The 13,416-nt window shown below is 31.9% G+C and overlaps 1 protein-coding gene across 1 annotated transcript in view; it reads right to left on the minus strand.

The window, feature by feature from the left end:
• The window catches only part of CC2D2B (coiled-coil and C2 domain containing 2B), a 56,478-nt gene that overhangs the window by 24,973 nt on the left and 18,089 nt on the right, over nt 1–13,416 (minus strand). The window contains exons 13-23 of the mRNA XM_081329944.1: nt 12,251–12,389; nt 11,055–11,258; nt 10,225–10,317; nt 8,552–8,646; nt 7,278–7,448; nt 5,004–5,106; nt 2,600–2,709; nt 1,758–1,854; nt 1,194–1,292; nt 898–1,080; nt 235–438 (exon numbers count right to left, since the gene is read on the minus strand). Of these exons, the coding sequence (XP_081186070.1) occupies nt 235–438; nt 898–1,080; nt 1,194–1,292; nt 1,758–1,854; nt 2,600–2,709; nt 5,004–5,106; nt 7,278–7,448; nt 8,552–8,646; nt 10,225–10,317; nt 11,055–11,258; nt 12,251–12,389 (1,498 nt within the window). The remainder of the gene's footprint in view (nt 1–234; nt 439–897; nt 1,081–1,193; nt 1,293–1,757; nt 1,855–2,599; nt 2,710–5,003; nt 5,107–7,277; nt 7,449–8,551; nt 8,647–10,224; nt 10,318–11,054; nt 11,259–12,250; nt 12,390–13,416) is intronic.

Here is a 13,416-nt window from a genome sequence, read left to right on the forward strand (position 1 = left end):
TTTATTCATTGGATTATGTTTTTACATTTATTAAGATAAATAAAGAAAAAGTTCTAATTGGCACACCAGAAATAATAATTTGAAGAAATAACAATTTGAAATGTCTTAAAGAAATATTTAACGAAATCAGAAATAATAATAACACAACAACAACAACAACAACAACAACAATAATAATAATAATAATAATAATAATAATAATAATAATAATAATAATAATAAAATCATACTCACAGAAGTTGAACTGGGATCTTTTGGATATATATCTAGCAATAGTTGTGGTGGATTCAAAGGGCTAATGTACTTAGTTACCAAAATATTCCTTCCCTGATTGTTAAAAACTGAGGTCATTATTCTTCTCTTTGGAAACACCGCTTTCCATGTTTGCTTAAAAATGTATGCTCTTTGCAATAGTGTTTCTGCTTCATGATCTGCAAACTAAATACATACTCAAAATTAATCCTCAACTTACAACCCTCACTTAACAACCATTTGAAGTTATGATGGACCCTCCCAAAAGCTACTTACAACCTAATTTCAAAGATGCAATGGCCAGACACACCCTTACAGTCACATGGTTAAATTTTGAGTCCTCGATTCACTTTATATCCGTTTAAAGCATCTCAATGTTTTTTGCCATTAACTTCTAGTTTCCAGCAAGAAAAAATGGCCACTGGGTAAAATAGTTTTGCTTAACGATGACAGTGTTCCTTAAATGACTGCCAGAAAAATGTAAATCAGGCCCAGTCACATATGCTTAACTTACAACCACAATACAACCATAATTCTGGGTTTAATTACAGTCATAGGTTGAAGGCTATCTATATATTGCACTTTATAATTGGAAAAAAATTGAACTTATCTTATATATCAAATGCGATAATTACAGATGCCTACCGTATACAGCTCTAAATTATTTTCAGCAGAGGATAACTGAGGTTCAATAGTGGCAAAGATGGTTAAAAAGCTATATTCTTTCAGATTCTGCCCCAAACATTCTTCTTTAGGGGATACATATGTCTTACTCCAAGTATATCCAAGTACAACAGGTGGCATATCTATTTGAAATGTTCCACAAATCTGAGAACACATACAGATTAAAAATACATATAATAAAATCTCAGTTAATATCTGAAGGGATGGCTGAATTGCAGGGATTCTACTCACATGCTTAAAACCATATTTCTTATTACCTTAGATTGTTCAAGTAGAGCAGAGAAAGGAAATACAATCGATCCAAGCCAGTTTTTTTTTATGTAAGAATGACCACTGCAACTATTTGGGCAGGCATCCTAGTTAAATATATAACTTGGATTAATCTTTTGTATTTAGATTAATGCATGTATCTATGTGCAAGAGAGAGAATGCAAGACAGCATTTTAAAAATACAGTATCTCCAACTGCAGCTTCTGAATGGTCTTTAAGAGTAATCCCATATATAATATTAAAATAATCTAGCTGCAAGTGACAAGAGTGGATCATATTGGCCAAGTCAGTATGCTCCATCAGTTGGTATACCAATCAAAGTTTAAGAAATACATCAAGGAGCAAAATGAGCAGGAGCATGTGAACAGCATTTATGCATAACATCCTTTTTTCTTAAACAATATAAGAAATATTACAATTATATTTTGGACTTAATGGTAACTTTCTATTCTTTAATCAAAATGAAAAAAATATTCTGATTTCTTACACATAGTTACAAATCAATCTATAATTACTTATTTAAAAACTTATTCTTTTTTTACACAATTTACCTCATGCTTTTCAATCACAAATTCATCAAAAATGTTAATATTTATGTTGTCTTTTATTTTAGATAGACCTAGAAAGGTATAATCATTTGCTGGAGAGCTGAAACAAAGAACAAATATTTTAAATAAAATTAAGAAGAGTTATGTTTTTTCTACTTTAAACAAATTTAAAAAATTAAAAAATATTAAAATAATCATGTATTAAATAATAATTCTATTTAAACTATATACTGTGCTGTATAGAATCTGTGAATCTTCTATACAATTGTATACATATGTTTCCATTTGATCAATAAAACTTTAAAATCATGTCTAGATTTAGAAAATATTAAGTCTCATACATAAACATTTACATTACATACATTTAATGGAGTATTCATATCTGCTAATTTTGAACTTATCGTTTTGTGTGAATTTAAATCATTTGCATAATTATAAAGTTGACTAAATGGCATCATTTGCAATAAAATTTCAATTTAACAAACATAATCTTGAATCAATAATAAACTGATGCCAATGATACAAGTTTAGATTTATCCAGACATTCAAATATAATGGATATACTGTTCCCTGAATGATCTGTTAAACTGAGGTTTTACTGTTTTCCTATTTTCTTTATACAGCAAACCCCTCATAACATTCAGGTAATAAATAAGAAATCATTGCTTTGGGATCATCTTCCATTATATGTAGATAATGTACAACTGAAGTCCAATGTCTAAGAAAATGGAACAAACTGCAGTGCAAGAAGTATTTGGACACAGGAGACATGGAATTTTTACTGAGTAATTTAAATGCCATATTCATCTAAAACAAACTTTTTTAAAATTGAAATATTAACTCACTTAAAGTCAACTTCAAGTTCTTCATTCCAGCATGGATGAGAGCCAGCTGCAGTGCTAGTCTGATAAACTGTTTTCTGAAATGTAACTTCTACAAAAGGATGAACAGTCACCTAAAACAGAGCAAAAGTTTGACCATACTAAAATGGAAAGGAAGAACAGTTATTAAAGTTAAATAACCTCTTTCTCTTCTCACTGTGGACAGTACAAGATGCACTCTAGTTATTATTTCTAATCTCTTTCTACTTAGGCTAAAACAATTCACAAAATAGGTAAGGTACAGAAAGAACGCAAAGTGCAGTTTCCAGTGTTCTTTCCAACCTCTTAAACAGAGTTCAGTCACAGCGTAACTGGGAACGAGGAGGAAGAAGGATTTACAATGAAGCAATATCCAATATTGTAAGTCACTGCCTCTTATACTGGAGAATGTATTGGAGGAATTTTTTTCTTCATAACCGTGGATCTGATCTGCCCATTACTGAATTCAAGCCTTCTTTTGTTTTCTTTACACAGACACAGACACACACACACACACACACACACACACACACACACAGACACACAGACAGACACACACACACACAAACACACACACACACACAGAGAGAGAGAGAGACAGAGACAGAGACTTTAAACCCAGTCCAGTTTTCAGATAAATATTGTCCTAATGGAGAGAGACAAGTTGTAAAATATCTTGAGCATCTTTAACATTGCAATAGGTATTCTAGATAACAAAGTAGGGAAAGCACGTAAAACATGGCTTCTGGAATTCACATAATACTTCTGTTCCTCTTCTCATCATAACAATAACTTTTTGAAGGGGGGGCAGTTAACTCAGAGAGAGTGATTGGCCCAAAGTCACCCATGAGAACCACAGCCTCTAATTTCTAATCAAGGCATGCCCCAAGTAGTGTACTATATTACATGCATTCAAGGGTTCTTTTCTCATCTAAATTTATTTTTGACTCATCAAATTCATTTTCACTTTGACAGTTTAAGTTTTCCTTAAACTCTCACAGTTCAATTATAAAGTGAATAGTTTCTCTTTTAATATAGGGATAAGTGCTCAGATTTCCTTGCGGCCTGGCCATATCAAAATTTTCAGATCTTTTCAGTGCCTTTCCCTATAAATTATTAATAGTTATAGTAATTTCATTTTCCATAAACATATATTTCATTTTTCATAAATATAGTTATATGCAGTATAAGAAAATAAAATACAATATCAAAAATCAATAAACAATAAACTACAATTCAGTTCAAAAAGGCAACTAGAAAGTATCTGAAGGGCCCATAACATTTAAATAATCATTAAAGCCTGTATGCAAATATTAATATAGATAAAATAGAAAAATTTAAACATACATAAAAATTCATACAAGTGCTTTGTAGGTAGCCCAGGATTCTGACACCCAAACTTGAGTAAATATTATAGCCATATGTTTTATATAGTAAATAAGATAAGAATAAAAGTTCATCCTGGTGTTGCTATTTTTTAAAGTTCCCTAATGATTTCATTAATCCAGGTCCACATTTCATAACCACAATTTTTTTTCTACAGTCTTTTACATTCTGCATTTCCTTAAGACCTGTAAAGGAATTGACTTCATATCTTCTGGTGAGATGGCCTTAATAAATACTATCCAGTCAAGGATATTCCTTGATGTTATATTTTTGCTGAAAGCAGAAAAGGGTTAGGATAAATTAAAGGGTCTTTATTTATTCAAATTAATATTTTAAACCAACTAGCTGTTTTGCCAAGTGTCAAGGTAAGATGTCCAGGCAATTGGTTCTTTTATGTACAGAGACAATGAACATACCAGTAAAAAAAGAAAGTTTAAGCTTTATTATTAATTCAAGTAAATGGATTTAAAAGCATAAGATAGAAATCATACATAACAAGCAAGAAGGTATCCAAATCTCTTACAAGCTGCCAGGAGCTTCTTAATAAAAACAGCAGGGATACTCCAACTGGGGTTAATTTCCACAGTGCCAGTACTAAATTCTGTGTAATAGCTCCCAGGTTAAAGGCCAATACTAGGGTTTTTATTAAAACCTGTCATCATGACTTCATGGCCCTGTTTTTATGGTCATGAGCCTGCAAGCCCTGAATTTGACAAGGTGGCATTTGACTCTGAGATCAAGAAAAGCTTTGTGAGATTTCCACCACTACCACTTCTTTATTTAGCAAACGAGAATGAGAAACAAGCAGCTTAGCTCAGAGTGAGCTCTAAACTTTTAGACTTTTCTTAATATGAAATCAAAACATGTCATTAAACTCCTCAAAATACAATGGTCTTCCACATTGCCGCCACACTGCCATATAGATTTATTCTTGCTTTCTTCAAGGTTTATGAAACACAGAAAAATGGAACATATTTTAAAAGGAAAAAAAAATCATAATTACCTCAGAGAGAAGATTGGCAGCATAGGCTGAATTACCTAATGGAATATGTCTGCCTCGGGACATACGATTTGGTAAGTAAGATGGTGAATAAGTAACTGCAACCCTAACAATATTAAAGGAAAATATTATATATGTTTCAGCCAATTTTTCTCATTAAAATGCAGCACAACTCCCTGTCTATTGATGCATAATAGTAGGTTGACTGTTAATCTAAAGAAAATCTGAGTAAAAGTTGTAACTCAAATTTGCTAATACAAGGCAATGCGGTAGGGAGGCATGATAAAATATAAGTTGGCATGACATTACTTTTAGAAAAGTCTAATCAGAAGAATCACCTCAGCAAAACTTTGATTTTGTTGCTAAACATGGATATTGGTAATAGACTGCTTCTACTGCTATCAATCAAAAGTTATTTTCTACTGTAATTTGCTTCTGTTAATGCATTGTAACAATAAATCATATAGAAATTTCAGGAAATACAAGTTATATAAATGCAAACTATTAGCTAGATATCCCCCTGTAAACAAGGCAACTGAGAAATATGTCACATATTCATTCAGAATTTTTCATTTATTGTAACCTGATTTACATTCTTATGCATCTATTTCATGTATTATCTCATGATTAGAGATTGGATAAGGATCATTTATTCATGACTGGTAAATGCATTAATGTCTAAATTATCTGATACACATTTTTTTCTAGTCTAGAAAAAAAGGAAGGAGTATTCTCCTTGAGTGTGCAGATAGGGTTACTGTCTAAATTGTAGAAGTTTTCTGAATAAAGTTTGGCTCTAGCACAGAACCTGTATGTGGGACAACACAGAGAATATTGTTTAGAGGAAGGTGCTGGTGCAGCCAGACATATCTGCCAAAATAATATAGACAGTATGGAAAAGAAGAGTGAGCATAAACAAGTTTGCTCATTCATTCATTCATTCCTCTGTCAGTGCAAAGGAGGTGATAACCGGACAGTAGTGTAGTAAGTGCTATTCTTCTGCTTATATGTGTTTCTTATTTCAAAATAACAGGCAACTTCTGAAATTAAGTTTCATATTCAGAAATGTTATGGAAATTGCAAAAAAAAGGATGTGAGGACCATGTGTAGTTATGAGATGACAATTTGAATACTACAGCTTTAGAGAAATTGTATGATAATGAGTAATTCAGGGGAAGATAAATGAGGAATCAGTTGAATAATGTGAGGATAAGTAAAATATGAGGTAGTAACACTATAGGAAATGAAATGAAAAGTTTATTCAAGCCAAGGTTCTCAAAATTGATAATGATTTGTGTTTGTTTGGAAATAATACTGCTTCTGCTTGTGTATAAATTTAGCATGAAAGCATTCCACTAAAGTTAATGAGACTGATCCAGAGAAAACATCTTGAAATGTGCCCCAATGCCTATTATTGCTATATAGTATATTATAAATCTCTGATAAGAAATTATGTTTTATTACATACAATATTCTAGTAATTCCAGTTATTTCCAGAATAGTAATTCTGAAAGACAGCTATGCTTTTCAAATGAAACATTATTTCAAGAAAAAAAATCCCCTTTGTTTCAAAATCTACTAGAACTTTTGTTTCCCAAACTAACATGTTTACACTTCGTTACTTTTAATCCTTGTTACTGTTGTTCAATTGCTAAGTTGTGCCTGACTCTTCATGACCCCATGGACCATAACACGCCAGGCTCCCGTCTCCCAGAATTTGCCCAAATTCATGTTTGTTGTGTCAATGACACTATCTAACCATCTCATCCTGTGCCATCCCTTTCTTTTGCCTTCAATCTTTCACTTTTGTACTACCATAAATAATTTCAGCAGACTTTTCTATATATCCAGACATTAAAATAATATTTTAAAGCACAGTGGAATTTTTGATAAAAACATAACAAAATGGTACCATATGCTGTTTTAAGAGCTAACAAGTTATTGTAGAATTGTATTAATATTTGATTTTCATTACATTTTCTTGCAAATATTTTTCCATTAGCATAAATAATGTGTCTTTCTTATTCTGTCTTTCACCTGGTGGTATTTAAGTTACTTTACTAGTATTGTGGAATATATTCTTAATATTCATGAGGAAAAGAACTAAATTATAAAATCAGTACAATTGCGGCAAATTACTTTGTAGTGTGCACACTGCAAGATAATCTGCCGCAATTGTAGATTACTGTATTTTTGTTTTACTATAATGAACAGCCTGTATTTTACTGTTTTGCTAAAAAAAAAACCTTCTTTACATTCATTGAATGTTGCACCTACTTAGATGCTGGTGCCTTCCTTGCAGGAATATTATATGCTCTCAATATTCTGATAAGAAGTTTAACATCTCCATCTGAAACTGCCTGGGCTGCAACCTTTCGTCTCTCTTTCCTTTGTGGTTTCAAATGTCTTCTGCGTTCACTTAGTTTGAAAATTGCATTACTCAATTGGCTAGAATAAATGAAGAATTAAAGCAGCTATTTTGATCAGATTAAAATTCTAACACTGAAATTATTTATCATGTACCAATAGCTGACTGCATGCATAGGATAAAAACAACAATATTACAACATAGTAAAAGCAATTGTAGAACACAATATAAAATAAAGAACCTCAAGTCTATGACATACAGTAAAATTATGACATACAGTAAAATTATGACATACAGTAAAATTGATACCTGTACAGACTAGCAGGGTGAAGCACTATTTTTGTTATTTAGTGCTATTCAATGGAATTGCAATGCATAACAGTTTTCAGCCTAGTGACCATTTTATTCATTTATTTATTTATCATTTTTATAATACTTCAAGGCACTGAACATACCTAATACTAGTTCCTCTTCCTAGTTTTCCCACAACAACCCACAACAACAATCATAATACATTATTAAATAAATAAATAAAATCACAGTTTATTAGACTGTGTTATGCAAAAGCTACTAGGAACTAAGAGCACCCTCGCTTTAAAGTACATTGTGTAGGGTTGCAACAAGGAGCATCCGCAGTGTGTGTGTATGTGTATAAAAAAAAAGTCAAGCTGATGGCTGCAGCACTGTAATCAAGTTTTTGTACATGTGTTGACCACATGCACATACAAAGGGTGGGGGGCGACAATCACACTGCTGCAACCATCTTCTTGACTTTTTTGAGTCTCTCCCAATGAATGCTGCTGGTTGCAACTCATGTGGAAGTCCTTATGTGTGCCCAAAGGATTCTTATTATTGCAGTTTACTTGCTTAAACAGGTTGTTCATTGATGTCATAGTGCAAATGATACTGTAGCAGGGAATGGTGTTTACCACTTCTCAAATCTTGAAATATATGCACAAAACTGTGTACAGAGCTTAATTGGTTTTATAAAACAATTTGAAAATAAAGACACCACAAAGCATATCATTCTGTAAAACTATATTTGTTCTAGTGTTTCAATAATAAATGAGATCTTTCAGACTTTTTTTTAACCTTCCAATTTTATTAGAATTTTATATTGTTCATATTAAGCATCTGTATCCACACTGGGCCATTTTAAAAGAACTTGTTTAAAATTATGTACCTCATTGATATAATTTCTTCATAATCACTCACAAGATCTGATAAATTAAATTTGTGCCTAATGGTCAAAATTTGTTTTGCAACTTGATTTCGCATCTAAAAACAACATAGTAAAAAAAAAGCATAAGTTCTTGGTAAAATTTAATCAACATGAGTTTAAGCCAGAAACAACATTTATTTAGATGTTGAGCAGTCCTTGGTACTCTCTGAGCTTGACTGTTTTCTTATAGAAGTTTCATTACCCAAACTAGGTAACATCATCAGTGCCAGCACTAATGGGCTTTAAACCATCACACTAACACTGATGATGTTACCTAGTTTGGGTAATGAAACGTCTACAAAAAAAAGCAAGCTAAGAGAGTGCCAAGGACCTCTCATTTCAATCCTGAACTACAAATATTATCCCTTATTCATATTTAGATGTTGTTAAAGCTTTGGGAGCGCCAACAGAAACAAATACATTTACGTTGAATTATCTAGTACAGGCTTTGCTTGAAGCAGTTAGGTTGAGTAAACATTTTGTTGCTATGAAATAGGTATGTAAAAAGGTACATGTTGCTCTTGAGGATCAAACCATACACATTATGATGGCATCAGAGTTACTAATTTTTGTCTCAATCTGATCAAATCCTATATAAGGAAACAGATTTTTAGAACAAAAATGTTTGTTTTTAGGGGGAAATATAAATTTTATTTCATTATATTTGTTAGCAAAATCCTTCCTCTCTGTATTGTCAGAAATTAAATGAGTTTGTGAGCAAGAATAACCACCTATAAGTAGGATTTTGTTCAATTCACTCATGCACCTTTTCTGCTCTTAGAAGTAGACCTCAAAGTAGGCTTTATAATTATATTTATTAAAATTAAATTAGTAAAATAAAGTAATACCTCATTAGAAGCAATAATTTGCTACATTTTCCATTTTCTAGAACATTCCATTGCTAGACTGAATGTTCAAAAAAGAATGCAAGTCAAGAAATGAATTTCAGTATAAATTATATTGTGCTTTATTATTTATTCAGTACAATACAATTTGTACTGAGATTTAGGGAATGACAGGAATGGAGGAATTCTTGCATTGGCCCAATATCACTGGATTAATCCTTACATGCAAGATAATTGCTTGAGATAAAGAAATCAAAACAGCTTATTATGTGTAAGATATATTAAGTCTGTATATACCGTAGTCCTAATTGGAACATGCAGTTCTCTGCAAGGTTTGTAATTGTATTAAAATACCCATGTTCAAGTGAGATTCTACTCAATAGTATATTTAACATGGTTCTGTCCTTTTCCTACTTATTTTTAATCTGTATATTTATGATACAAATTTTCAAAGCAGGAAAAAGAAATCTATTGGCTTTAATTTAGGCTTATGATATGATCTTCATTTGAAGGACCCCTTAATGTACTAAATAAGCATAAGGAGAGCTAGTGTTTTGGAAAGTGTATGTATGTGTATGGTTATATATTTATTTATTTTGAGAGCAGGCATCAGAATTTAATTTTTTAAGGTGCACCAGTGTATTCATATAAAAAAGTGACAATAAACGTTAACTTATCTTAAAACAACTGTCCTTAAGTTTCATAGAAATTGAATATTACATTGTTTTATTTTCAATGCAGTAAGTAGTTTCCAACCATTCATTTTCTATTATATTAAAACTGTCATACCATCCTAACAAAGTTGGCAGAACTACTTCTTTGTGCAGAAATAGGATCCATATCTGTCATAAACATGTCCTTTTCCAATTGGCCTCCATGTTCCTGAAAGAAGAAATGGATTGTTTTTATCAATTAAAAGTAACACTAGGCTGTTCAGACAAACAAAAGATAAGTCGTCATAACTATATTCTACCTTCTTGTAAGATATAGATTCTTGTGGTCTTAAGTAGCAATTACTTAGCATTTAGAGTAGTACTTTCTATTTATTGCATACAGTTATAGCTACATTTTCCTATAGAAATCTAATATTTCAGTACCTCATTTTTTGCTGATATATAATTTAAGTATTAAAAAAATGTCCCACCACTTGTAAATCATATAGCTTTTATGACAATGTGAGGATTGAATATAGAATGTATGGTATAATTAACGCATGCAAGATGTTGATCCATGAGAAAAACTGAATTTGTAAAAAGCTAAGCCCTGGGTCTATCAACCACAAAGTCATTTCATGGAATTTTGTTGCCATTATATGGAGTGGTTTCCCATTACCTTCTTCTGTTGTTTTTTTCAAATTCCCCAATGCTTACCTATCACTGTGATTCTTTTAAATGCTCAGCTTTGTATGTGTTGATGCACCTGTACAAAGCCATAATCAGAAACCTTCCAAAAAAGCATGCAGTATGCCTAGATGTGGCTCCCAGCTTTCCCTCACTGTTATAGCATCGAGAACCAGGCCAACATCAACTAGCTTAGGCATTGGACAAGGTAAAAGTGGAAAATTGTGTAAATGCATAATGCAAAATTAAACTTCAATATTTGTTCTTAAAGTAAAATACCTGAAAAATTGTGTCTGGAATTTCTTTGTCAAAGAGAGGAATCTGCTGAAAACAGTAGAAGCCCAACTGTCCTAAGTTCCTAAACTGTAACAGCCGGAAACGTTTGCAATTTTGAATATCTTCTGCGGTAGCAAAGTTAAAATCTTCTTGCAGTTGTTCAAGGCGAAAGTGTTTTGAATCACTTTTCTCCTGAGACCGTGCATACTATTAAAAAATAACAAATATACCGTAAGTTGGGAAAATTTTGCTAAATACAATCAGTAAATACTAAAACTTTACTGATATGAAGATTGTTCATATGCTGAAGAGGAGAAAATATAATTAAATCTGCAAAACAAATTGCCACTAAATAAGCATAAGGAGAGCTAAAGTGTTTTGGAAAAACAAAGTTATTCAGAAAATAATTGACTTTTAATTTCTTTTAAAAAGTTAGGTATATATGTATGGAAATAGTAGAACTGTTGCTTAAATGCTATGAAAACCTTTGTTTGGCAAACAGAAGTCAGCTTCTAAAAGTAGTCAAAAAGATGCATCTAGGAATTCAAAGCAAGAAACTCACACTGTTATACTGTTTCTGTCTGGAGAATCATGTAACTATTATAGTTAATAGATATCTATACTTCAAATAAGTATTCATCCTTCCATTTAATTTATTTTATAGACACCTAACATACAAACTAATCACTACAAGTATTTTGAGAGTCAATTCCATATCAGATTATATGAACAAGTGCTTCCACACCACTCCTGTGTATATTGCCAATCAATTTCAATTGTCCTGTATTATGAGAGAGAAATTTCTTCTGTATCTGCTCATACTGTAAGATTTTGTTTTGTCAAATATATATAAACTCTACTTGTATTCTCATATTTGTTAAGGAGGAATCAAAGGTGCAATGAAACAAATTGGATAAAAGAATAAAATACAGTCTAAACTTGGTTCTTATACAATTAATAAATAAGCTATAGGATCATGAAGAGTTAAAAAGGAACACTATATACAAACTTTCTAGTTATCAAAAATTATTACAAAATCCTGATTTAATTTCTTGATCAGTGTTTCTAAGTATTTAATTTATTATTTAGAATAAAAAATACATAATAAATAAATAAAAAGAAGATACTATTCTTGAAGGTTTATTACACAGTTTCTTTCAGAAAACTTGAAACTTCCATTACAGAAATTTCATCATTACCATAATTAACTCAAACAAATCTGAGTAGTAAGGATCATTTGGGTCAATATTTATGTCTTTTGCCCAGTCAACTAGTTTCTGGATATCAGAATGCCACCAAATTCCTGTTCCTTTTTCTGAACTGATGTTCCTTGGTACACTAAAAAAAATGTAATATGAAATAACAGTCTCATTATGATGCTATAATGGGGGGAAAGGGACGACTGCAAAAGAATATAGATTTATTTTAACATTTTAAAATAGTCACTGCATATGAACTGCAAGTTGTATTCCAGGACTTCAAATCAAACAGTCAGAGCTACTAATTTAAGGATGTAGAAACAGGCCTTAAATCATAAGAGTGTGGAAAAGACCTTTCAAAGAAGTCAACAGGGTTGTATGTTTGAAGTGTGTGCTACTGGGTGCAAAATTGTGCTGCACTCAAAATAATTTAAGAAAGTAATCATTTGGGGGAATAAAAGTGTGCACCTCTTAGGTTTGGGTAAGATCTAAATTTATAGATAGTTTTAGGAAAACTTTGTAGCAATAATAGCTATGATAATAAGCTGAATATGTACATTGGATTGGGAATATCAGTCTGTTTTCATTCTGAGGAGAAGCTGTGATCTAGACTCTGGTATAAGCCCAAAATGGGGAAATTTCATGTCGGGCCCAGCCTAAGGCACAAGGACCACTGGACCTCCAATGATGGCTATTAAGCATAAAGGAAAGTAACAAATGACATACTTACAACTGGCCATCTGTTGGAATTCATTGTTGGAATGTATTTTTATGCAACAACTACAATAGTATTCAGCCAGTAGATGGCAGTATTTGCAAGTTTGGATTTATGGTATGTATACTCTATGTTCTTTTGTTCTTAGTAGAGTTTCCTGTTACAGTTATATAGTAAAGCACATGGTGATTGTACTTTGTTTGCTCTGTGTGGTGCTTTATATAAACAGAATTTCTAACAGGTTATGGGCCCAGAAACTGCATCCAGCATGCAGCAGCAGCATAAAAAGCCAAGTCATAGGTAGCTACAACAAATAAAAACAAGAACTTCTAACACCATCCATGATAGATTCCTAGCTAGTTATTTGGAGACAGATTATGCCATAGCAAGAAGATTAGTAATACATGTCATCTATGTCCTGGATCTATGCAGTACCAAATCTTAATGCCCA

Source organism: Vipera berus, assembly GCF_964194415.1.
Source record: "Vipera berus genome assembly, chromosome: 5".
NCBI lineage: Eukaryota > Metazoa > Chordata > Lepidosauria > Squamata > Viperidae > Vipera > Vipera berus.